The sequence below is a fragment of the Macrotis lagotis genome, chromosome 3 (assembly GCF_037893015.1).
Source record: "Macrotis lagotis isolate mMagLag1 chromosome 3, bilby.v1.9.chrom.fasta, whole genome shotgun sequence".
Classification (NCBI taxonomy): Eukaryota; Metazoa; Chordata; class Mammalia; order Peramelemorphia; family Peramelidae; genus Macrotis; species Macrotis lagotis.
This window is the reverse complement of record NC_133660.1, coordinates 268,549,761-268,576,272: the sequence shown is the minus strand read 5'-3', so window position 1 is coordinate 268,576,272 and position 26,512 is coordinate 268,549,761. Positions and strand designations below refer to the sequence as shown.

At 39.9% G+C, this 26,512-nt stretch overlaps 1 protein-coding gene across 3 annotated transcripts in view; it reads right to left on the bottom strand.

Annotated features, from left to right (window-relative positions):
- Positions 1-2,463: 2,463 nt before the first annotated feature.
- Positions 2,464-26,512, bottom strand: part of LOC141518471 (1-aminocyclopropane-1-carboxylate synthase-like protein 1) — a 106,950-nt gene continuing 82,901 nt past the window's right edge. For all 3 annotated transcript variants that reach the window (XM_074230502.1, XM_074230504.1, XM_074230503.1), the window contains exons 2-15: positions 23,375-23,940; positions 22,819-22,878; positions 21,649-21,719; positions 20,564-20,633; positions 19,193-19,259; positions 12,147-12,244; positions 11,856-11,933; positions 11,124-11,224; positions 9,421-9,510; positions 8,209-8,254; positions 7,970-8,111; positions 5,781-5,923; positions 5,465-5,618; positions 2,464-3,016 (exon numbers count right to left, since the gene is read on the bottom strand). In XM_074230502.1, the coding sequence (XP_074086603.1) occupies positions 2,784-3,016; positions 5,465-5,618; positions 5,781-5,923; positions 7,970-8,111; positions 8,209-8,254; positions 9,421-9,510; positions 11,124-11,224; positions 11,856-11,933; positions 12,147-12,244; positions 19,193-19,259; positions 20,564-20,633; positions 21,649-21,719; positions 22,819-22,878; positions 23,375-23,776 (1,755 nt within the window). In that variant the 5' untranslated portion in view covers positions 23,777-23,940 and the 3' untranslated portion in view covers positions 2,464-2,783. The remainder of the gene's footprint in view (positions 3,017-5,464; positions 5,619-5,780; positions 5,924-7,969; positions 8,112-8,208; positions 8,255-9,420; positions 9,511-11,123; positions 11,225-11,855; positions 11,934-12,146; positions 12,245-19,192; positions 19,260-20,563; positions 20,634-21,648; positions 21,720-22,818; positions 22,879-23,374; positions 23,941-26,512) is intronic.

Sequence of the window (26,512 nt, the reverse complement as noted above, 5' to 3'; positions counted from 1 at the left end):
TTGAAGTCAGCTTGAGCATTTTTGCAAGTGATTTTTAATAGTCTTGTGTTTCTGTAGTTTGTTCCAAAAAAGAATGTAGTCTTAATGCAGATGAAAGCACACTATTTTCACTTTATTCATCGTTTTTTCTTCTATCACAAGATGTCTAATATGGAAATACATTTTTCATGAATGCACATATATAACCTATAGTAAATTGCTGACTATCTTAAAGAGAGGGGAGGAGGGGAAAGAGAGAAAATTGGTAACTCAATTCTTTTAAACTCATGTTTAATATTGTCTTTACCTGTAAATGATAAAAAAATAAAATACTATTTTTTAAAAAGTAAATGGTCTGGGGAACAGCTAGGTGGCCCAGTGGATAGAGCACCAGCCCTGGAGGACCTGAGTTCAAATTCAACCTCAGACACTTAATAATTACCTAGCTGTGTGACCTTGGACAAGCCACTTAACCCCATTGACTTGCAAAAACCTAACAAGTAAAATAAAATAAAATAAAAAATAAAAAGTAAGTGATCTGTTCATATCCTTGAGTCATTTTTGCATGGGAAAATAGACTTTGCATTTGAATATTTTTCTTCAACATATATTAGGTGCCAAGTTTTTTTTAACCTGTCATATATCTTTCTAAATCTGCTTTTATTTTTTTAATTACATTGTTTTGTTATACAGGGGTTTTTATTAAATTTTTATGTAATTGAAAATTATATAATGATTTCCAGTTATTTCTTCTGCTGCCTGTTGTTGGGTTGTTGCTATTGTTGTTCAGTTATGTCTTCCTTCTCCAAATCATTTTATAGATAAGAAAACTGAGGAAGACAAGGTTACGTGACTTGTCAAAGTCACATAGTGAGGAAGTGTCTGAGGTTGGATTTGAACTCAGGAAGAGAAATCTTCTTTACTCAGGGCTCAGTGCTCTATCTACTGAGCCACCTAAGCTGCTCCCAACACATAGAAGGCCTTTAGTAAATTCTTAATTAGGGATAGGAACTTCAGAGCCCAGAATTGAATAGTCAACAAGTATTTCTTTTGTATTTTTTATGTACCAGACAGCCCAGGTTGCTACTGAAGGAGAAAGGGGAAGATGGGGAAGTCAACATGCCACCTAGCCACTTCTTGTTGTAACTAATTCTTCTTGCTAACAGTTGTTCCTATGCTACTGCCATACTTAAAAGTGTGGTCAACATCAACTCTAAATTTTGGTCTCCTAGTACAAGGTCCCAGACACCACTGCCTAGTGTGGGCTTCCTTGACATTTATGGTTCTTTGCTCTTATTCTCTTTTGGATTGACTCAGACCCCATGGAAGTATCTATCCATAGCTCAGGGACAGAGATCATTCTTTTCCCCCAAGGAGTGTCTTGACTATATTCAATGGTCATAAAATATAGTATTATATGAGTATGAATAAATCATCACATTCAAAGGGGTGGAGTACTTTTTTATAGCATTGATAAAACTATTTTGAGATAAAGTATATAAAACCTGGGCAAGGCACTTAATGCTCTCTGCCTCCATTTCCTTATCTGTAAAAAGATCTGTAGAAGGAAATGGCAAACTATTCCAGTAGGTTTTGCCAAGAAAAGAAATTCTACATGACTGATCAATATGGAGGAAGTAATTTTAGAATCTTACAAATGGGAAAAAAAATCCATTCTTTGGAGGAAATGGGGACTTATAGGTGCATAATACTATATATCTTAGTGGCTTAGTTGCTTTTGCTTTGTTTTCTTTGATTTGGGGGGGGGAGGCAGCTACAAAAGAAGTCTTTCTGAGAGGGTTAGGGTAAGATATGTCTAGAAATTATTGTGATGTAAAAACAAAAGACCACAATGAAAACTTCTTTTAAAAGTGAAAGGGATGCTGTGTGACTAATGGGTCCCACTGATTGATCTCTTTTTTTTTTCCAGTATCAAAGCATTTTGAGGATTATGGATTTGCTATATAGTTTGAGATCTGGCACTGCTAGGCCCCCTGCCTTCTCACTTACTTTTTCATTATCTCTGTGAGGAACCTTTTGTTCCTCCAGATGAACTTTGTTATATTTTATTCCATCTTGACAAAATAATCCTATGTAGTTTGATTGGTTTGGGATTGAAAAAGGAAGTTATTTGAGGTAGCTATTGTCCTTTTTTTTATTAGATTGACTCAACCAATGAGCAATTAATACATTTCCAGTTATTTAGATTTATCTTTTATTCCTGTAAAGAACAGTTTGTGGTTGTATTCCTCTAGTTCCTGGGTAGGTCTTGGACTCCCAAATATTTTGTATTTTATATCATTATATTAAGCACAATTTTGCTTTCCATCTTCTTCTTGCTGGGTTCTGTTAGATTAGCAAGAACTTAGAAGAACCTTTAAAGGTCAAATCCAATCCTATACTTTAACAAATGAAGACACTCGGGTCAGTGGGGAAAATCAAGGTAAATGATAAAAAGCTAGACATTTTTAGAGGAAAACAGAATTTAATTAGACATCAGATAGAAAAACAACAATCTCCAAAGTTACATAAGAAGGAAGCCTGGCCCCTCACCCTACTTCCAAGAATCCCAACCTTCTTGGAAGATCCATAGAGAAGAGAGTGATGCCTCCAAATCAACACACCAAGTTAATTCCTGAACAAATAGAAGTGGCTCATCTCTGATGCCAGAAGAGAGGGAGATCAGGGTAGAAGGATGTATTCTTCAGAAAGCTCCTGAGACAGTTCAGGCAAAAACATCCTTCACTCCTATGTGGTCCCCTACTTTGTTGGCTGGCTTGCTAAACATATCCAATAGCCCTGGGCTATTCCAGGGAACTCTTCTGCAGCCAGGCAGATGAACCCATCTGTTGCTGAAGCAACCCAATTAAGTCCCTTATCTTCGAGTCATTCATTGGCCCCTGTTGCCCAGGGACAAACCCTGTCTCTTCAGTGCTGTCTGCCTGGACTTCCTGCTCCACAAGCTGTCTGGGTACAGATATCTTCCCGTGCAGCTCCTGAGCCTGTTGCTCTAGCACTTCCCGGAACCTCTGCATTCCTGGAAGGAGAACATGGGGACAGGATGGGGGAGGGATTGGGGGGGTTAATGAACAGCTCTGGAGAGTGCAAGATACTCTCAGACATCACAAACTGTTAAAAAATGGGGCAGCTCTGAGATCATCTAGTTCAGGGCCCTCATTTTATGGAGAAGGAAACTGAGGTCAAAAGACATTAAATGATTTGTCCAATGTCACATGGATGATAAAGGATTGGAAACCAGGTCTCCTGACTCATTTCTTACAGCATAGCATTATTCCATTACATCCATTTTATACCCTTTATCCAGACTTCTCAGGGTTGGTTTGCTAATCTGGAAAATGACTAGACCAAATTAGATGATCGCTTTTCTAACATTAACATCACATGTTCTAAGTTCTAAGATTTTTTTTTTCCATTTCTTACATTCTGCAGTCTAAAGTCCTTCAGCTCTGTCATCCCATGTTCTAAGGTCTGTCCCAGTTTTGACATTGTGTTCTAAGGTCCCTCCCAGCTCTGACATCCTATGTTCTAAGGTCCCTCTCAGATCTGATTATGTATGTTCTAAGGTCCTTCCAAGCTCTTGACATCCCATGTTCTAAGGTCTCCCCCAGTTTTGAAATTCTGTGTTCCAAGAGCTCTCTCAACTCTCACATTCTGTATTCTAAGTTCTGGCATCCCATCTTCTAAGGTCCCTCCCAGCTTTCCTATTCTCTTTTTCTAAGTCCTGACATTCTGTGTTCTAAGGTTCTTCCCAGATCTGACATTCTATACTGAGTTCTGTGTTCTAAAGTCCCTTCCAACTCTAAGATTCTAGGTTGAATTGTGCAATGATCAGCTATGATAGATGGAGCTTTTCTCAGTAATACAATAATCAAAGACAATTCTAAAACATCAGCAATGGAAAATACCATCCACATCTAGAGAAAGAACTTATGGATTCTGAATGCAAATCAAAGCAGACTATTTCCAACTTTTAAAATTTGGTTTATGCTTTTTCCTCCTCATGGTTTTTCCCTTTTTGTTCTGATTCTTCTTTCACAGTGTGACTGATATGGAAATACATGAAACATGATTTTACTGATATAATCTATATCAGATTACTTACTATGCCAGGGAAGGACAAGAGAAAGGTGGGAGGGAGAAAACTTTACAAAAATGAATGATGAAAATTATCTTCACATATAATTAGAAAAATAAATAAGAACAAAAGATTCTATGCTGAGTATTTTAAGCTCTGATACTCTTCTATTTTAAAGTCTCTTTTTAGCTCAAATAATCTATGTCCTCAAACCACTTCTAGGTGTGATATTCTGCTTTCTATGTTCTAAGGTACCTTCCCAAGAGAACATTCTATGTTCCACATTTTGAAGTACTGTCTATCTCTGGCAAACCCCTCACATCCCTCACTTAGACTGCAAACTTCTTGAGAATTATAGATTATTTCAGTCTACGTACTTATAATCACATCACAATCCTTTGAATAGAAAAGGATCTTGGTGTTTATTGATTCATTGATTCTTTTTTTTTTTTTTTTTAGTTTTTGCAAGGCAAATGGGGTTAAGTGGCTTGCCCAAAGCCACACAGGTAATTATTAAGTGTCTGAGGCCGGATTTGAACTCAGGTACTCCTGACTCCAGGGCTGGTGCGCTATCCACTGCACCACCTAGCCACCCTGATTCATTGATTCTTTAAGACGCATCCCAACTCTGATGGTCTCTGCTTAAAGAAACCCTTCCATTATTTGGTTCTACATTCCACTTCCTCCATGAGCACTTAAACCTAGAGACCCTTTCCCAGCACAACACCCATGGCATTTAAATAACCACCATTTCATGTGTATTGTGTCCTGTCTCCTCAAATAAATTTTAAGCTCCTTGAGGGCAGGCACTATACTTTATAGATCTGTGAATGGCCCCTTGGGTTTTAACATAGTCATGTTTAAGAAGTCATAATAAAGATAGGAAGTAAGGATGATTAGAGACATTGGTTATCAACTGGAATGAAGAAAAGTGGTTCTGACTGAAGAGAGGAGGAGAGCAGAGATCAGAGAACACAACTGATAGGGAGGAGTATTTAGAAAAGACTTGAGGTTTTACCAAACATTATTCTACCAATCCACTTATGCACTCTACATTGCAAACAAACTGGCCTGTTTATTGCTTCCTTTCCAGAAAATTACATCTCCAAGTCCCCATATCTGGAGTCCCTCCCTGGGCTTCAGTTTCCTTAACTGTAAATTAAGGGAATGGATGAGGTCTCTTCTAAGATTGCTTCCAGTAATTCTGTGATCTGTGTGATCTTGAAGAGTCACTTTATCTAACTTGGCTTCAGTTTCCTCATATGTATGGATGAAGTGATCGCTAAGGACCCTTCCAGCTCTGCTATGGGATTCAGTACTTTGTGTTCCTGATCACCCTACAGTGCCCAAGTTTGGAGATAACTGTGGACAAGATTTAGCCTTACTCACCCAATTGTAGCCGGTGGATCTTCTCTGTGAAGACGAGACGGAACCAACCAGGCTCAAAACACTGGAAATCTTTACCACAGGCCACCAGCAGTTTGTTATCCAGGAAACGGCGACACAGCAATATCTCTTCCTCAAAAGTGCCTGTGAGGAGGTACTGGGGGGAAATCATGAGCATGGATGGGTGAGGGAGAATCAGAATGAACAGAGCTCTCCTCAACCCAGTCAGGTCTCAAATAAGCCTGACCCATTCATCCATTCCCAAGAGCATCCCCATTCATTCATTCCCACACTGAGCCTCCCTCTTTCTCTTACTCACCCTCCTAAGGTCTATCCAGATGTATAAGCCAGAATTGCGATTGAGGAAGGGAATGCCCAGGGTTTTCAGCTCATCTGTGATGTAGGTGTGGGCAGCCTTGATCCGGGAGCGGTTAGTCGGCAGGTAAACTTGATTGATCCAATCTATTCAAGGAAAAAAGAGGGACTTCTGTAGCTTCTTATTGCTTCAATGGTCCAAAGATGGACCTCCCCCATTCCACCCTTTCTTACATTGGCTCCCTATAAACCAACATGGTGGTTGTTTAAATAAACATTAAATGCCAATTTGTGCAAAACACAATGCTAGGTGACGGGGAAGAGATTTTTCTATAGCACTCCAAGATTAATAAAGCAATCTTGTAAAGTAATCAGTATATTAGCCTCATTTTATAGGTGAGGAAATTCAATCCAAGAGTTTCACTCATTTTAAAGCAAGAATTTAAAAAATCTTGCAATTAGACCACACTGACCTCAAAGAGCTTACAACCTGGAAAGGATGATAAGAAAGAGTAACAGAACAGTGTGGCTAAAAAGAAACTTGTCAAGTATCTAGTAGGGCAATCCTCTGTTGAAGAAATGGAGGCCAAAAGAGAGGAAAGAATTGAGTCCAGGTCATATTGGTAGTTAGGTTCAGAGCTAGATCTCTCCAACATCATTAATATTCTTGTCACTGCCCAATCTAATGGCCTTTCTTCAGTCTTCTTCCTTCTTATCCTCTCTGCACTCTTTGACACTGTTAACATGGCTTCTCCTCTTCTCTTTAGCTTTTCATGATTCTTGTGAGTCCTACTTATCTGACTATTCCTTCTCACTCTCCTTTGTGGAATCTTCATCCTGGTCTTACCTTCTACCCATGGCTATCTCTCAAAGCTCTTTCCCTAATTCTCTTCTTCCTCTAAGTTATCTCACTGGTGATTTCATCAACTCCCATGACTTTGATTGTAATGAGCATGCTAATGATTCTCTGATACATTAATAAAGTTCTTTTATGTTGACCCCCAGTCTTGCATCTTCAACTGCCTATCAGATGTCTTGAACTGATGTCCTTAAATTCAATATGTTCAAAACTGAACTCATTATGCTCTTTTCCCAAATTTTCCTCTCTTCTCAAATTCCCTTATAGTAGAGGGTTCCATTCTCCCAGGCTCCCCATAGTCAGTCACCCAGGCTCACAACCTAAGTGTCACTCTCAAATTTTAACCAGAAAGAAGATGGTGACCCCAAGAGATGTTGTGGAGGCAGAATTGATGTGACTTGTTAATAACTGGATGTGGGGAGATGAAGAAGGGAGTAGGGTGACTCCAAAGTTGAAAAACTAGATGATTAGAAGGAAAGATGGCTCAAAAGAAATAGAAATTTTTGAAGAAAGAGTGACTCTCAGGGAGGAATGGGGAGAGATAGCCATTCTATTTCTGACATAATGCTTGTTCTTCATTCTCTAAGAAGACCATGACATCAAACAGGTGATGCCATGACAAGCACATGAATTGGATTTGAATGGGGGGGGGAGCTATTCTAAGTCACCAGTTTCACTTTTTCCTCCAGAGTCATCTGGGTCCAGTGCCAGATGTAAATTAGGATGTCTGAAGATGGTCCTGCGTGTGAGGCAATCAGGGTTAAGTGACTTGCCCAGAGTCACACAGTTAGTAAGAGTCAAGTGTCTGAGGCCAGATTTGAACTCTTGCCTTCCTGACTCCAAGGTCAGTGCTCTATCCACTGTGTCACCTAGCTGCCCCATACTGAGTTTGTAGATGCTTAAGGGAACCCTAGGGGAGATGTCCAAAGTGAGGCAGACCTGGAGCTCAAATGAGAAACTGACTCATATAGTTGTCCCATAGGAGCCAAGAGCCATAATGAGCCAAGAGATAGGATATAGAGAAAGAAAATAAAAAGGATTCACAGTTAAGGAGTGGGACATGGATGAGGTTCCAGCAAACAAACTGAGGAGTGATCAAAGAGATAGAAGGAGAAGCAAGCAGAGTAGGAGAAGGAAGAGAAGTCCAAAGCACAAAACCCCAGAAAGGAGGGAGTACTTAGAAGACAGAGGTGGAAAGCATTCGAGAATCCTTCTATACCAGAAATGATGATATCTTCTAGCATGTTATTGAATCCATCACTCAATTATAATGGAGCACATGCCTCTTTTACTCCACCTCCAACCTCCCACCACCACTGGATTCAAATAGTCACCATGGTCCCGCAACAGCTGAGCTATCTGGTATTGGATGATGCCACAGATGCCATGGAAATAACAGAGACTGGCCAGAGCACTGGATACATCCCTGTTTTCTGTGTAAAGTGCACCAAAGCGGATTCCGGATATTCCAAAGTCCTAGAGAGAAGGCACATCCAATGTCACCACCCCCTCTATTCTCCCAGCTTTCTCTCCTCCTCCCTAGGAATTATAAAACCAAATCCATGATGCTCACCTTGCTGGTCCCCCACATGACATGGGTCCTTTGGGGGTCTGGCAGCCTGTAGAGAGGACAAAAGGAGGCAGGCTTATAGGAGAGTTGGCAGCAGTTTTGGAATGACATCAAGACTTGAGAGGATTCAGCTTAATTTTCAGTGAGCATAGTCAAGGGACATGTTCTTTTTTCTGAAGTAGAAAGAAGTCTAGACTACCAGAGTCCCCTAAACCCTGGCTGTAAGTGTTCTCTGATGTCTGACACTGATGCCTTCCCTGAAGGGAACAAGTTCAATAAAAACATTGGCACAATTGGCCATATTCTAGGAATGTCTAGCCAAGTGTATTCATCTCCCAGCCTTTGGGGTTTCATATTGAAGACCTCAGGTAACCTGAAATACAGTCTGTCACACAAACATTCCCAAACAGGGGACAGATAATTCAGGGGAAGACAGACACAGACATGCAGAAAAGTCCACAGAGCTCCTGATGCCTCCCTGTTCTGCTGTGAAGCAGTGGCATCAGGTTCTCTTGCTTTATTTGCTGTCTATATAATAACCACTTAAGCCAGACAATAAGGGCCAATTACAGGATCAGCATTCTGGCTGTCTCTGTCTCTGTCTCAGTCTCTCTGTCTCTCTGTCTCTCTCTCTCTCTCTCTCTCTCTCTCTCTCTCTCTCTCTCTCTCTCTCTCTCTCTCTCTCTCTCCTTTTAACATATCTGAAAGCAAGCTTAGAGTAGGAAAGAGCTGGTGTCCTCATTTGAGCTGTGGGTAGCAGCTACTGTCTTGCTCAACTTAACCATTCTCCCATTCTCACTGTTTGATTTCAGTTAATATTTGGAGACAGATGTCTCAAACACACTACATGGGACCCACAACATTCCCAAGTACAGACCAAGTCAAGTAAGATATATGAATAAGACGGAAAATAGCATGTTATAAAATAAAAAAATATCCAATTGATTTTAATGGTTTATGTATTAATAAAAATATGTTTATGGCTTTTTTAAAAATCAAGATGTGATCTAGAGGGATCCTTGAGTATGGGATCTCCATTTCTATTCAACTTTGACATCACTGTTTTGGGATGAATATCAAGTTATCCAGGTTCAGAGTGAAAGTGGGCCACTAAGAGGAAGAAGAAAAAATGATCTGATGAAGAAGAAATACTCCCCACTCCCTCCCTCTCCCCATTTCCACTCCCTCCCCCACCAGCAATGGTTCCCAGCTCACCTGTTCATGCTCAGCACACTGTGGAATGGGACCGACTCATCAAATACCGACAGCATGTAGAGCTCATCCAGGATGACATGAAGTTCATGTCTAGGGATGGGGAGGGAAGACCGTTCCAGGGAGCTCAGCACCAACTTCTGAGTTCAAAGGGTCTGCTCCTCCCAGGGATTTCCACAGTTATATAAATTATTCAAGTAGCCCCAGAATAACCAAAAGGACCACTAAAATGTGGCACTATCCTGGTCCAAAGCTCCAGGAGACCTAATAGCTTGCCCCAAAGTCATCCAAATAAAAGACTAAGGAATTGGGATTCCAACCTAGATCCAAAGCTCTTTCCATGATCCATGCAGCCTGCTGCTTTTTCTGCTTCCTTGGGTTCCTCATCTGGATCCCATTCTCCCCAACTCATTAGAAAAATCCATAGAGTGTGGACAATGAGAGCAGCCCCCATCCCTCCTCCCCTTGGTTACCAGAGGTAAAAGAAATATAGGTTTACAAAGGGCTTTATAAATTCTTTCTAATTCCATCCTCACCACAACACTGAGAAGGTTATGTGACCCATTCATTGGGAGAATCTGAATAACTTCTCAGAGTCACTTAATAATAACTAATATTTAGATAGAATTAATATTGCTAGGCTCTGTACTAAACTACTTTACAAATAAGATCACATTTGGTCATCACAACAATCTTAGGAGCGGGGTACTATCATTGGATCCTTTTTTGGTTGTTATTTTTCAGTAGTGTGTGACTCCGTGACCCCACCTGGGGTTTTCTTGGCAGAGATAATGTAGTGGTTTACTGTTCCCTTCTCCAACTCATTTTACAGATGAAGACCTCAGGCACACAGTTCCTCACCTGTAAAATGTTTGCAGATCAGGGGCACCTAGGTGGCACAATGGATAGAGCACTGGCCCTGGAGTCAGGAGGACCTGAGTGCAAATTTGGCTTCAGACACTTGATAATTACCTAGCTATGTGACCTTGGGCAAGTCATTTAACCCCATTGCTTTGCAAAAACCAAAAAAAAACTGTTTGCAGGTGAGGAAACTGAGGCAAACAGAGGTTAAGTGATGTGCCCAAGGTCACATGATTAGGAAGTAACTGAGGCTGCATTTGAATTCAGATCCTCCTGACTTCTGGCTCAGTCCTCTACTCTCTGAACTACCTCACTGCTTTATACAATAGACAGTGTCAAAGGTAAGATTTGAATCCATCCCCTTGACTCTAGGTTCAGTCTTCCATTCACTCTATCCTGCTTGTTCAGTATCTGGATCCCTCAGGAAAGGATGCTATGGGCTAGACCCCTTGGCATATCCTCAGAAGATCACAAGCCTTTCTCAAGGTTTGGGAATATAACTCCAGGCACCTCCCATGGTGACCAGATGTAGTAACAGGAATGAACACAGCCCTGATCCCAGCTCTGCATCTAATCTGCTCTATAACCTTGGGGGAAACCAGTTCAGCTCCATTATCCTCTTCTGAAAAATGGGAATATTATGTAAATTTTATACTTCATAAGATTGTATTTAGGATCCAATGATTCAAAGGTTATGAAAGCACTTGGGAAAGCATAGATCACTAAATTAATATGAGGTATATCATGAAATATAATCATAATGTAAAAACTGTTCCCAGTCTTTAAACCTAGATTGACTTCTTGGATATAAAGACAGTGGGACAGAGGGAGGGAGATGATTGTACCTTTTGGCAAACTCCAGATATTCCAGCAGCTCTCCTTGGGAGTAGATGTCACCCAATGGATTTTGGGGATTGATGAGAATGAGACCTTTGACTTTCACCCCCTAAAACCAAGTTGAGCATCAGAGAAGTAGTAGGGACCCTTAGGCCAACCCACCCCCAGTCCCTTGCTCCTTAACTCAATCATTTAAAGTCTAACTTGGGCACTTAACTTGGCCATCATGGCAGATGGAGAGTGATGGTCAAAAGATACATATCTATTATGCTTTTGCAGTAGCGTGGGAAGAAAGGGATGGTTAAGTGTGAGTATCCAGTGGCTGTTCTCAAAAGAAGCAAATCTCCATCTTGACAATAGGAAGGTGAAGAGAATATAATTTACCTTATAGAGAGAGTTACCTATGATCCTGCTCTTTCCAGATGAGCAGAGACAGGAGACTGGTAATGCAATTTATTACAATGTCTACTGTTCAATTAAATTAAACTGAATTTAATTCAACTCCACAAACATTTACTGAGTAAATGCAGAAACCTAGAATACTCAAATTCTCAAAGTTTGTATGAAACTCCATGATGACAGAGTTGTTATCTTTCTTAAATTTTCTATCTCCCTAATGCCTAATACATTGCATTTCATCCAGGAGGTGTTTAATAAAAGTATGTTGAATAAATTAATGAGTATTTGGCTCTCTTCCTCTATCAGAAGAAGCTACCCTATGGTTACAGTTCCCTTCTTACCTCAGACCTGGCTGCCTGCCAAGCCATCTCCAGTTTTTCCACAGTAAGTTGGAAGGGGCGGGTGTTGGTTTCTGTGATCTGGAAGAAACCCAAAACCTGGCTGAGGTTTACCAGCCTGAATTGTCTTCTCAGAACTTTGATTTCCCCTTCCCTGAAATCTTCAACTCAAGAAACAGATCCTTAACTCCCAACTGGAGTAATCTCCTGATCCAAGGTGTCCATAAGCCCAATCATCCTTGGGAAAGTTCAGCACCAGAGGGATGGACAGTGAGAGGTGGACCCAGCTCTGACCTTGCTGTCCAGGTGAACAAAGACCAACTGGACATTCCCATAGCGGTAGATATGTGTGCTGATTCCACCATAAAAGGGAGTAGGGATCATAAGGGCCTCTGAAATAAGGGAAAAAAAGACATCATCAGCTTCCAACCTGTCACTCAGAGCACCCTTTCCACCCAGATCGAGGAACAAATATAAAAAGCTTTATCCAAGTGTACTATGGAGTATCACAGAGGCTGTCTAGTTCAAGCAATAACTGAACTCTCCTTCTAAAACTTACCCAAATCATCATCATCCATCATTAGCTTGAAAGCCTCAAGAGAAGGGAAACCCACCCTTTCCAAAGGTGTGGCTGTTACACTTTTAGATAGTTTTAACTGCTATTTTTTTACAGTGATCCTAAATTTGTTTCTCTTCTACTTGCACCCACTAATCCTAGTTTTTCCATCTGAGGCCATCAAGAACAAACTTAATCTCTATTCCACAAGAAGGCTCTTTTAATACATCATCATCATTGTCATCATAATTTATCTTTTATTCTTTATTTTGGCATTTATTTATTAACTTTAATTAAGGGAAATAAAGGGCTTTCCAAATATGATCTCACTGATCCAAGCATAAGACTTTACAGTGATCTCGACTGCATTTTACTACTAGTGTAAACTGAAGAATGCAGGATACAAGATCCCTGGGATCTAAGTAAGGGAGGAGGTACTTGTGAACTGAAGCAGTAAAAAGTTAAATAATTTGTCCCGGGTCACACAGTTAGGGCATGTCTCAAGTCTTCCTGACTCCAGATCCACCTAGTAGTGGCCTCTCTGAAGGCAGGTACCATGTCCTTCAGATGTCATTACTAGTCCAAGCTAACCACCCTCCATTTCCTTCAATGAAATGACCCTGAGGTCTTCTACACTCTACTCACTCCCCTCTGGAAAGGTCCCTCTTAAAACAGAATCTCCAGAATGGAACACCATGCTCTCAGTATGGTATGCCTGGGGCTAAGCACAATGTGAACATTATTTTCCTAGACCTGGATGCTGTGCTTTGCTTAACATAATCCAAGACTACATTTTAATTTTTGTTTGCTTATTTAACCTGCCATACTATATTATTGATTCATATTCTATGCTTACAACCCACAAAAATCTCCAGATTTTTTTTCAGATATAGTCCTGGCTAGTCATGCCTCCTCCACCTTATACTTCTATGGTTGATTTTTTTGAGCACACCACTTACAATGATCTCTATTTCATTTTACTACCAGGGTAAGCTACAAGATGCGGTGAATAGAGTATTGGATTTGATTCAGGAAGATCTGAGTTCAACATTGGTCTAGCTAGGTGACCCTGGGCAAGTCACTTAATCTCTGTCTGCCTTAGTTTCCTCAACTTAAAACTGGGATGATAATAATAGGGTAATTACCTTGCAGGGTTGTTGTGAAGTTTAAATAAGATAATATTTATAAAAGAGCAGTGCAAAGAACACATTGAAGTCAGTCTAATATTCTACCTTGTGAAGAATTTCTTTTGGATCTGGATTTTGTCACAAAATGTGTTATCTATCTTAGGCCTTATTCATTTGCAATTTGATAAAAATTCTATGCATCCCTTTATCAAAGTCATTGATTAAAATGAGCACTAGGGTACTTCAGGCCTAGATCTATGGGGCATTCCACTGGAGATCCCCTTTAAAGTTCATATAAATGGGTCAAATCATTTTTACCATCTCTAACTACATTATGATCCAACCCATGTTACGTCATCTTGTCCACAAGCATAGTGTAAAAGGCTTTGTCAAATTCTTTGCTAAAATCTGGCAAACTATGTCAAGAACAGGGTTCTTGGTCTGCTTATGTCATGGACTCCCTCGGGCAGTCTAGTGAAATCTATGAACTCCTAGGAATCATGTTTTTAAATATGTAAACTATATAGGATTATGAAGTTAACATATATTGAAAAATAGTTATTACACACATTAACAACAAATTCAAAATAAATAAAACCTTTCTAAAATTAAAAAAACAAAAACAACAACATTGTGAGTTGATCAGCTATGGTGGATGCAACTCCTCTCAACAGTTCAGAATCCAGGACAACCCTGGGAGACCTGTTATGGACAATGCCATCCTCATCCAAAAACAAAAAGTGAACAAACACAATAAAAAAGCCCCACAGAACCAGATTGGCTACCATGTTCACTTTTTTAAAAACTTCTCCTATGCTTTTGCTCCTATCTCATGGTTTTCTTTCTTTTCTCTTAGTCCTAATTCCTCATACACAAAATGACTAATATGTAAACATGTTAGACACAAATGTATATGTACAACTTTTACTAGATTGTTTGCCACTGAGGAGAAGGGGGTGGGAAGGAAGGGTGGTAGAAAAATGTATAACTTATAAATTTACAAGTGGATGAATGCTGAAAAACTTTCATAACATGTAATTGGAAAAATAAAAAATTAAAAAGAAATAAAGTTATCAAAATATTGCTAAAACAAGTTCATGAACCCAAAGTTAAGAATCCATGCCTCTGTCCAAATCTTAAATTGGAATGGTCATTTTCTCTTTAAGGTCCTATCATTTCTGTTTTACCAATCAATTTCTCAGGCACAGAAGACAGTTCTCTTTGTCCTTAATGCAAGGCTTTATACATTTTGAAAGATGAAATGATCACTAAGACCATCCAAGAAAGTATTTCTAGATTAGATTTGGGCAATGAGAAGTACAGAAGCTGTCCAGATAACTGAAATCCCTCATTACTACTATATCATGTTTGTGTGCTAGGCTTGTAATATGTTTTCCAAACTCATCATATAATTCCTCTTTCTGTCCAAGTGGTCTATAGTATACTCCATTGACAATATTGCTTCTGACCATGTCTTGGTTGATTTTTTACCCAAAAGTTTTCTACCATGCTTACTTGTTCTGGTTCCTGAGTTTTTTGACATATCTCCTTGATTGGCCAACAGTGGGTCTCAGACTAAGTTGACTTGTGTTTGAGCCTGACTGGTTCAGAATAAATGTAAATCACATTTTTTTTTGTCAAAAACTCTGAGGCTCTTCTCCTTCCAGTCTGATATTTTTTTAACATTATACAAAAGAGGATCTTCTTGGTCATCACCAAGAAACTCAGAGGAACTTACCTCCCCAGCTTTAATTTTTTTTTGGAGGAAGTGGTCATTTTGGTCTCTCCTCCTACTCTCTTTCCTTATGGGTTTGCCTCAGTCAATATGTAACCTCAGAAAGGCTTAGCTGGAAAAGGTCCCACTGCATCCAAAACCACCTCCAGTCATCCTCATTCATATCTGACCACTGGACCAAGATGTCTCCAGAGGAGAAAGTGAGGCTAGTGACATTGTACAACACCCCACTCCCTTAAATTCAATTTACTTGCATGTCATATCATCACCTCCCTGATATCATGGTCTTCTTCAAGAATGAAAAACAAACATTATCAATCAGCAGCAGCAATGCCACTCTTGCTTCTCCCTATTACCTGCCCTTTCTCTTTTAAATATAATTCCCTGGGGCGGCTAGGTGGTATAGTGCATAAAGCACTGGCCTTGGAGTCAGGAGTACCTGGGTTCAAATCTGGTCTCAGACACTTAATAATTACCTAGCTGTGTGGCCTTGGGCAAGCCACTTAACCCCGTTTGCCTTGCAAAAAAAAAGCCTTAAAAAAATAAATATAATTCCCAAGCCATATTGCTCCTCATATTGTATACAGTCTAGTGATAGGGTATGAGGACAAAGTAATAGACCTGGTAGATTAGTAGAGGTACATTAGTAAGACCATGGATTTTATTGCTAGCTCCTTTCTTGGATTTTGTGTCCTATTAATTTGTGAATGTATCTTATGCTATTTTACTCCTCCAATATGTTCACTCTTGAGTTCTTGGTCTGGTAGATAAATACAGAGGCAATTTCTACTCTTCTAAGGCAAACTTTATTTTAAAACTTTTCTTCATTATGGGTTCACTATTAGCTTAATAATGTACCCTCACTATTGCTTTATATTCATATCTTATTACTGAACTATAAACAATAATTTCCAAGTTGATCACTCACCTCGTTTACCAGACTCAATTTCTAATGACTGTTGCTTCAAATCTATAATGTGCTCTCCATGAATACAAAAATACTTGCTAAAATTATTATAGCCCTTTCAGACTTACACAGGGTTTTATAGAAATTGTCTCAATTGAGCCTCACAATAATTCTAAAAGGCAGGAAATGCAGGAATTATTTATTCCTATTTAACAAATGAGGAAATCATTTTGGAAAGGTATGGTATTTACTACAATCATCCTGCTAGTAAACTGTTAATTAGAAGATTCAAACCAGGTTCTCTCCTTTCAAATCCAGAGACCACCTTACTGCACCATGATGGCTCTCAAATACGGAGGGCTTGCATACCTCCACCCATCCAGGAACATGTGGGGCATCTGGGTCCCTGGCAGCAGTGGCAGTTTCCAAACTTCTCAGCTCAGGGACTGCCAAGAACAACTTAAAAGGTCTGTAGGAAAACTCTACAACACCAGGGTGAGAAGGAATCCTATTCCATTGCAGACCTGGGGAATCACCTGGCAGGGATCCACCTGGCTGCTGCTTCCAGAGTGCTCAGCCCACAGAAGGTAAGGGTGGGGCTGGGGAGATTGCAGAGGTCTCTTTGATCTCCCTAAGGAAGGACTCTGTTGCTTTGCCCATACTCAGATTCAGGTTGCAGTCTGGGCCCTAGTCTCAGAAAAAAAGAGTAGAAGTACAATATATCATACTGCCTGCAGTGGAGCAGGGACCCTCCTCACAATTCTAGGGCAGAGGGGAGTGCTTATGATCATCCATAGATCAGAGCACAGGCCAAGAAAGCAGTCAGAGCCTCTTATAAGACCTTGGAGTAATTGCAGTATGGGGGGGTGGGGGTTAGCTCGGGACAGAGTATCCTCCACCCTAGCAGCAGAGTCCCAACTTAACAAAGAGTGAAAAATCAAGTCATGGGCTGGGAAAATGAGCAAACAACAGAAGAAAAAACCCAACTGTAGACAATTCTCCTGTGGATAATCAAAATACAAACTCAGTAGATAACAAAGTCAAAGTTGCTACATTCGAAGTCTCCAAGAAAAATATGAATTGGTCTCAAGCATGGAAGAGCTCAAAAATATTTTTGAAAATTAAGTAAGGGAGGCAGAGGAATAACTGGGAAGAGAAAAGGGAGTGATATGGGAAATCATGAAAACCAACAGCTTGGTGAAGGAGATACAAAAAAATACTGAAGAAAATAACATCTTAAAAACCAGTTCAGAGTGGGGCAGCTAGGTGGCACAGTGGATAGAACACCAGCCCTGGAGTCAGGAGTACTTGAGTTCAAATCCTGCCTCAGACACTTAATAATTACCTAGCTGTGTGGCCTTGGGCAAGTCACTTAACCCATTTGCCTTGAAAAAACCTAAAATAAAAAAAATAAAACCAGTTCAGGTCAAATGGAAAAAGCAGTCTAAAAGGCCAACAAGGAGAATGCCCTAAAAAAGTAGAATTGGTCAGATGGAAAAGGGATACAAAAGCTCTCTGAAAAAAATAATTCCTTCAAATGTAGAATAGAGCTAAGGGAAGCTGATGACTTTGTGAGAAATCAAGAAACAATAAAATGATACCAAAAGAATGAAAAACTAGAAGAAAATATGAAATATCTTCATGGAAACACTGACCTAGAAAACAGATCCAGAAGAGATAATTTAAAAATTATTGGATTACTTGAAAGTCATAACTAAATAAAAAGACCCTAGATTTCATTTTTCAAGAAATTCTCCAGGAAAATGCCCTGATATTCTGAAGCAGAGGGTAAAATAGAAAAGGAAAGAATCCAATGATCACCTCCTGGAAGAGATCCCCAAATGATAACTGCCAGGAATATTATAGCCAAATTTCAGCACTTCCATGAAAAGGAGACAATATTACAAGCAGCCAGAAAGAAATGATTCAAATATAGTGAAGCTACAGTCAGGATAACACAAGATTTAGCAGCTTCTACATTAAGAGTTCACAGGGCTTGGAATATGACGTTACCAAAGACAAAAGAGCTTTGATCACAACCAAAAATCAACTTCCCAGGAAAACTGAATATACTTTTTCAGAGGAAAATTCAGACATTCAATGAAAGAGTAGACTTTTAAACTTTCCTGATGAAATGACCAGAGCTAAACAGAAATTTTGATCTTCAAGTACAGGACTCAGTGAAGCATAGAGAGGATGGACAGGAAGGAATAATTATGAGGGATTAATGATGTTGAACTGCTTTGGACTCTAGCATGGGAAAATGATACTGATAACTCATATGAAGTTTCTCATTTATTAGGGCAGTTAGAAGGAGCAAATATAGACAAAGCATGGGGGGCTGAAAGTATAGTATATTATAAAGATGGAGTTGGTAGAGGAGAAAAAATGTATTGGGAGAAAAGGAAAGGAGAGGTAGAATGGGCTAAGTTATTTTACATCAAAGAGGCAAGAAAAAACTTTTGCAGTAGAGTGGAAGAGAGGGAAAGTGAGGGGGAGTGAGTAGCTCAGAGAAGGAAGTGACCCAGAAGAGGAAATTACATAAACACTCAATTGAGGATAGAAATCTATCTTAACATTGAGGAAAATAGGAGATGAAAGGGACAGGGGGGAGCAGAGAGGGATGTAGGTTATCTAAGAGAGAGAAGATTGTGGGAGAGATTAGTCAAATACAATACACTTTTGAGGAGGGTCAGGATGAAAGGAGAGAGAGAATAGAATAAATGGAAGTGGGGAGGAGAAATAGGATTGAAGGAAATACAGCTAGCAATAGCAACTGTGGGGGGGGGGGGGAATGTTGAAGCAATTTCTTAATGAACTTATGAGAAAGAATGCTAGCCATCCCAAAGATAGAGTTGATGGTATCTGAATACAAACTGAAGCATACTCTTTTTTACCTCACTATATTTTTCTTGAGGTTTTCTTTTATTGTGGGGGAATGGGGTTATGTTTACTTTTATAATAAGACTATTGTAGTAAAAAAAGCCATGGAGTGTTTGGACAGTGCCCACTTACCCCCAGGGTCACACAGAATCGTGGCCAGTGCTGAGAAGACAGAGCTGCAGCCGTTGAACAGGGTCACCTGAGGACAACACACCAGGTGCAGAGATGTATCCAGCATCCAGACCAATAACTTGCCAACCACCTAAGCTGAGCAAGCAGCCCTGACTACCACCCCAGAAAGGGAGAAAGGCAAGTCAAAAGAAGCCCTGGTTCCTATTTAACCACAGTGGAGGAAGCAGAATTACAGCTCTCCTCTTCCTCACCTCCACTGCCCATGCCCACTTCTAAAAAGCCCAGAATTCCCTATCAGCCTCAATTCACACCAAAGCTTCAACCCAAGGAACATGGACCTGTCCTTCCTTGGCAGCCCCAGTAGTCCAGAGATGGGTAGGAGAGCTTCTGGGAAGTGACAGGAAAGCAGAACAGAATTGTAGGATATAAGATCAAATATTTAGAGTTGGGAGGGACCTTAGAGGTCATTTCATTGAACCGTCTTATTTTAAAGAGGAGGAATTGAAATCTAGAGAGGTTAAATGATAAGACCAAAGCCACATAGGTATTATGAAAGTGGCTAGGACTAGGATAGAGGCAAGACAAGCTTTCAGAGAGAAAAGCTTACAGGCTCTCTACCCCATATCCTTACTCTTAAATTTGATCTATGTGTTTGTTTATCTCTCCTATTAGACTGTCAGCTACTTGAAGACAGGGACTGTTCTTGCTTTTTGTATGAATTCCCAATACTTAACACTGTGTCTGGTACATAGTTAAAACTTAATAAATGCTTGATTATTGAATGGAAAACAACACCCAGATTTTCTTTCTTTCTTTCTTTCTTTTTTCTTTCTTTCTTTCTTTCTTTTTCTTTCTTTCTTTTTCTTTCTTTCTTTCTTTCTTTCTTTCTTTCTCTTTCTTCCTCATTTCCCTCTCTCCCTTCTTTCCTTTTCTTTCTCTTGCCCTTCCTTTCTTTTTATCTTTCTCTTCCTTTCTTCCTGCCATTTGCTCTTTTACTCTTTTCCTCTTCCTTCTTTCCCATTTTCCTTTCTTTCCTTTTACTCTCTTTTCTTCCTTTATTTTCCTTTCCTCTCTTCTTTCTTTTGCTCTTTCTGCCTTTCTTTTTTCTTCCTTCTTTTTCTTTCTTTCTTCTTCCTTTCTTTTGTATTTTCTTCTTTCCTCCCTTCCTTTTCTTTTGCTTTTTCTTTCTTCCTTTCATCCATCCTTCTTTTTCTTTCTCTCTTTTTTCTTTTCCTTTTGCTCTTTTTCTTTTTTCCCTTCCTCCTCTCTTTTTCTTTCCCTTTTTTCTTCCTTTCTTTCAACTGAGAAAAATACAAGCACTTTATTTTGAGACTAGCATGGGGACCATAGGACATGGGACTGGTGACTCACATTTTCTGGTTTGAGTGGAATGGTAGCCTTGCAGTAGTAGGTCAGGAACCGGGCCACTTCTTCACGGAGGCTGTAACAAAGACACACACATGCAGAGCTACTGACCAGGGAACCCACAGTTTCTCCTAAGGTATAAGGTTTCTTCCCCAAAATTGTCCTCATTCTGGACTGAACATAAGATCTTTTCTACATTGCTGGGCAAAGCCCAGGGCCAAGGGAATATCTCAATTTTTGTCTAGAGGTTCCTTCCTACCCAGAACCAGGGAGGCCACCACAAATCAAAGTTTGATTTATTGTTTTGTCAGTTGTCTAGAATTAAGAAAGTAATGAAAAAAATGTTAATAATGCATATTAAACTGAAAAGTGTGTGTGTGTGTGTGTGTGTGTGTGTGTAAGCTGTTTTTGAGGTCGTTATTCCCCCTGGAGAGTCCAATTGTTAAATATTTACCAGCACATTCCTGACTCTACCTAGTAGGAAGCTTTTTTCCTAGGTACTATTGAAATGTACCTCTCCTTAACTACTCCTTAGTAGTTAAGGAGAAAATCAACACCAGTCGCTCTTCCATATGAGGACCCTTCAAAAATGAAATAGTTCTTTTCTATGATTAAGTTAAAAACCCCGATTTTGAAACTGGAGTTCTTTTCTTATTTAGGGGCTTTTTTTTAACCTTACCTGTAGTTAGCTGGTAGGGGAGACACTGAGGGAAATCCCTCTGTTAAATCAGACTCAAAACAACTAATTTACTGTTTTGGTAGGTTGCTTTGGGTAATAATAAATGACTTGTCATGTTTCACAAGTTACACTTGATCTCAATGTCTTCCCAATTCTCAGATCATTTATTTATTGACTCCACCATGGTTGCTTTCCTCAACTCCATCTTGCTCTAATTTTCTTTTCATAGGTCCAGAGATGAGAGATGACTTGTCCCAGGTCACACTGGTAGGAAGCAAGAAGCTCAGAACTTGATCCTGGGTCTTCAGATTCTAAGTCAGGGCTCAATCTACTAAATCTTACTGGTTTCCCCTTCCCCAAACCCCTTCATCTCACCTTGAATTCTAGTAGGGTAGGACCCCAAGTTACTTACAACAGGTGTCCCCTCCAGTCTGAATACTGCAGTAACGGAGGTTCAATATGATGCATATCATTCTGATTCAGCTGTTGGCAAAAAGGAAGACAGCCCTAAGAATGCCTTCCAATATACACAGTCCACACAGGTGTCACACAGATGCGTGATATAGGTCACAAGCAAAGGCTAATATTATAAATGAATACCATAGGTTCCTCAGTAGCCATCTGCCATGTTAACTATTGCGGTTCCTACCCCTTAATTCTCACTAAGAGATAAAAAACAAAGAATTGGTTGTTGATCCTTCCCAGACATTCTACCTTGGATAGTCCCACTTTTTCTTATTTCCATGGTGTTGCAAGCTCTGAACTAAGCCTATCCAAGAAATTAGAGAAAGACTCCAAAGAAGGTGTCAAGGACACAACTGTCGCTGACTTTGTAACACAGCCATTATTATTCAATGCTTTGGTGTATCTTGGGATCTCTTGCTTCCCACAATACTTTGAGAATACCCCTAAGACAGGGTAACACAAATATAGAAACACAAAGTTACGAAAGTAGTTAGATTCCCAAGAGCCATAATGCTCTGTGACAAAGCAGCTACGGTCTGTTCTAAAACATAAGAGATGATTTAGGAAAACCAGTCCAAAAACCTGGGCTAAGTTCTGGCTTCCTAAGTAAGTCACAGGTACTGATATTGTTGGGACAGGGGATAGAGTTTGGAGAGAAATGGGACCCATGTCAGAGCTACTGGCAATAATTGTTGTCTTCCAGACCCTCATATTTTTGCCCTGTCTTCCTTTTATTTGGGAGCAGGAAAATAGAGGCCAGACCTTGGGTGTAGGGAAACCACAACTAGGAAAACTGCCTCTATTGAGGCAGATTATCAATTTTTCTATAAATTAAAGTCTTAGAGAGAGTAACCTGGACAATGAGAGTTTAAGGGGCTTTTCCAGGATCACAGGCAGGATTTGAACTCAGATCCTTTTGACATTGAAGTTAGTTCTCTATCCTCTCTACCACATTATCACTTTCCTTCTTGATTGTCTAGTGGCAGTGGTCAAATAGCCTTCTGTCTCTAAGCTCTGCTAAATGGAAGACTACCTTCTTTACTTCTGTCTTCAGTTTACTTGGGGTCTTTAAAGCTTACCTAAACAGAAAGAAGAGGATACCCAGGGCAATACTTACCCGTTTGGACAACAGATCAAAGCAGAGTTTATTCTCACTGATCCCAAAGTTAATGATGCCCTAGGGAAGGGAGGGAGAAAAATGGGGTCATCATTGGTTCTGAAAAGGTATGTGAGTCTTTTTCTTTATAGGCAAGTATGCCTTCTTTTGTATTGGGGTGAGGATGCCTATAAAAGTAAGAAGAACAAATTGCTCCCAATGGAAGGCTAAGGCAAAGGACAAAGCCCTCCGATCTCTTAAATGGTGGCTGATTGACTTGAGAGACTCCTATACACAAGAGAAAAGCAGGTTGCTCAGTTGAGTTTCCAGAAACTGCCTTGGACACTGAACCAGAAATCTATTGGTGATACACATTTGGGTCATCCCCCCATGGCCTTGGGAGAAGAGGCCAAAATGTTTAAGTGATTTGATGGGTCATAATTATCAGTGGCAGAACTTGAACCTAGGATCCATTACTCTAAACCAGGGCTTTTTCCACTGTTCTCTGCCAGATTCCTCCAAGCCAGATTCCTCAAAATCAGCTTCACCTTCTGGCTTCCAAAACAACCATACTCACATTGGGATTTTTGTCCTCATCATACTGGTCTACTAAAAAGGCTGCGCTGAATTCCTCGGTGATAGTATGTTTGAATTTGATGTCATTCCCTCTGGTGGAGAGGTAGGGACTTCCCTGAAAATGTTTGATTCCAGGATTATTACTCAACCCAGAGAAGACAGGGAACATCTGCTCTAGTCCTTGGGATATTCTGGCTTGCCTGGGATTCCCAGGGGCCAAGTCAAAGCCCTGACATGACATTGTGGTTGCTGGGCCAGTGGAGGCCCCACTTCCTTGTTTGAGGATGCCAAGCATCTGGGCAAAGATACCAAACATTCTGATCTCATGCTCCCGCTCCAACTCTAAACGTCGCTGTTCTAGCTGGACCCGCTGCTCCTCCAGATGCAGGAATCTCTCTTCCATGGCCTGTTGAGATGTCAGCACCTTCAGCAACAGCTCATCCACAGGGTCTCGAACCCTCAAATCCTTCCACTTACGCTTGAGTTGGTTTACAGTGGGATAATCAGACTGGGGCCCCTCACTTAGCAACTGGGAGGAGGAGGAGGCTAGATTAGGTTCACTTAAACCTGCAGGGATGAGAGGGAGTCATTAGTCTGACATCAGAGTGGGAGCTCTCCCCACACCCACTATCTCAAGGCCATTTGCTCACTGGAGGGTCTTTGAAATCTCAAGGTTAAAGAATGAGAGGCTCACTCCAGACTGGGCAAAACTCCCAGAAAAATACCCGTTTGGACACAACACAGAAGTTGAACACAGCACAGAAGTTGGAATCAGAACACCTGGTTCAAATCTTTAGCTTTGATACTATCAAGCTATGTGGCCTTGGGTAAATCCCTTAACCTCCCTGTGCCTATAAAATCAGGGCTGAACTAAATGAATCTGAGGTTCCTTCCTATGCTACACATATAGACCTAATAGTTCCCTTTATGTCTCTGAGATTCAATTTCTAAATCTATAAAATGGTGATTAGTTATCAAGAAGTCCTGAGTTCAAACCCAGCCTCAAACACTTACTTGCTTTGTGTCCTTGGGCAAGTCACTTAAGCTTATTTACCTCTTTTTCCTCCCATGTCAAATGACTTGAGAAAGAAATGGTACTCTAGGATCTTTGCCAAAAAACCCAACACATCAAATGGGGTCACAAAGAATAAGACATCATAGCAAACAATTAAACAGTAACAACAATCTAAAATGTAATAATATCAACTATTTATTAGGGTTAATATGAGGATAAAATGAGATAATATGTATATTCTACAAAATTTTAACATTGACATTCAAGGGTTTTTTTTATTTACCATTTCCTTCTCTAGTGGATTAAAACAAATTGTGCTTAAATGACTTGTCCCAAGTGGCTGAGGCCACACTTGAACTCATGTCTTCCTGACTCCAGACTGGTACTCTGTCTACTGTGCCACGCTAATAATTACAGTAATACACATTAAAACAGTTCTTAGATACCACCTCACGCTCATCAGATTGGCTAAAATGATATAAAAAAAGAAATGACAAATGCTAGAAAGAATAGAGAGAATAGGTTCATAAATGCATTGTTGGTGCAGCTATAAATAAAACCAACCATTCAGGAAAGTAATTTGCAACTATTAAACTACGTACATCTTCTGAAATAGCAATAACCCTACTAGAACTCTGTCCCAGAGAGAGCAAATAAAGTCAAAAAGGACCCAGAAGTACCAAAAAATAATTAGAGCAACTCTTTTTCTTGTGACAAAGAATTGAAAATTAAGGGGATGCCCATCAATTGGGAAATAGCTAAAGAAGTTATGGTAAGTGAATGGGATGGAATACTATTGTGCTATATGGAATGATGAAGGAGGTGATTCCAAGGAAGCCTGCGAAGACTTATATGATATGATGCAAAGTGAAGGGAGAACAACCAGGAGAAAATTTTATACAATAATAACAATTTTGAAGAGATAATCAACTGTGAAAGACTTTGAAAGATCAGGACAAACGACCCATCACAGATCCAAAGACTCATGATGAAACTTGCTATCTACCTGCAGATAGAGTGGTGATAGGCTCAGAAGGCAGACTGAAGCATTTTTCTCTTTCTTATTTTTTTATAAGATGGCTAATGTGGAAATTTGTTGTACATGATTTCACTTATTTGTTATTTTTTCTTGCTTTTTCAAAGGGTGTGGGACATAGGGGAGGAGAGAATGGAAAGAATTTGGGACTGAAAATAAAATAAGTCTCAGGGAGAGACATTTGGGACAAGTTCAAGTAGAGATGCCACCCATATTACTGCATAAACCAATGATAGACACCTTGGCAAGACAGAGAACCCATCACTCATGATCACTGCCAATTTGATCTGGGACAAAGCTTTCAACTTCAAATGTCAGTTTTCTCAGTTGTAAAATAAAGTATTTGACTTGATAGTTTTTGAGGCCACTTTCAGCTCTAGAGCTATGACTCCAGGAATCCTGTAAAGGCTACTACAGATATTACCATCTTCATTTTACAGATGAAGAAACTGAGTCTGAGAAGTGTGATGCTCAAAATTAACAAAGGTAGAGCATCAGAAGTGAGATTGGAATCAGATAGGTTGTCTCTGTTTATAATAGTTTCCTTTTTCATAATGAATTGTGGTAGGTAAAGTAATTTCATAATGAGCCTCATTGTCCAAATTTCCAAGATAATTCCAAAACATAGCAGTGATAAGGGCTTCCTTCCTTTATCTCTAATTCAACTGACTTGGGTGAATCAATGACCCTGACTTTCCATTACCCTGAATCCTAAACTTGCCTTAATGTTGCACCCAACTCACTCATTGAGAGATATACCTCTCCTATTCTTGGAAAAGTAAATTTTCCTCAGTTGCTCAATCTGTATAAAGAGGAGCTCAGAACAAATGGCCTCTGAGGTAACTTTTAACTCAGAATCTTGTGATCTTCTATCATCTTGGATCAAAATTTCCAAAGGAAAATTTGAATTAACCTGGCTTAGTGAACAGAAGTCAAAAGACATGGGTTTGAGTCTTGACTCTCCCATACAGTGTGTGATCTTGGCCACAATGCTGATTCACCAGGATTGGCTAACTAGCAGTCTTCTCCCTAACCCCACTCCCCTCCATGTATTTGTGCAAGCCAACCTGAATTCTTGGAAGACACTG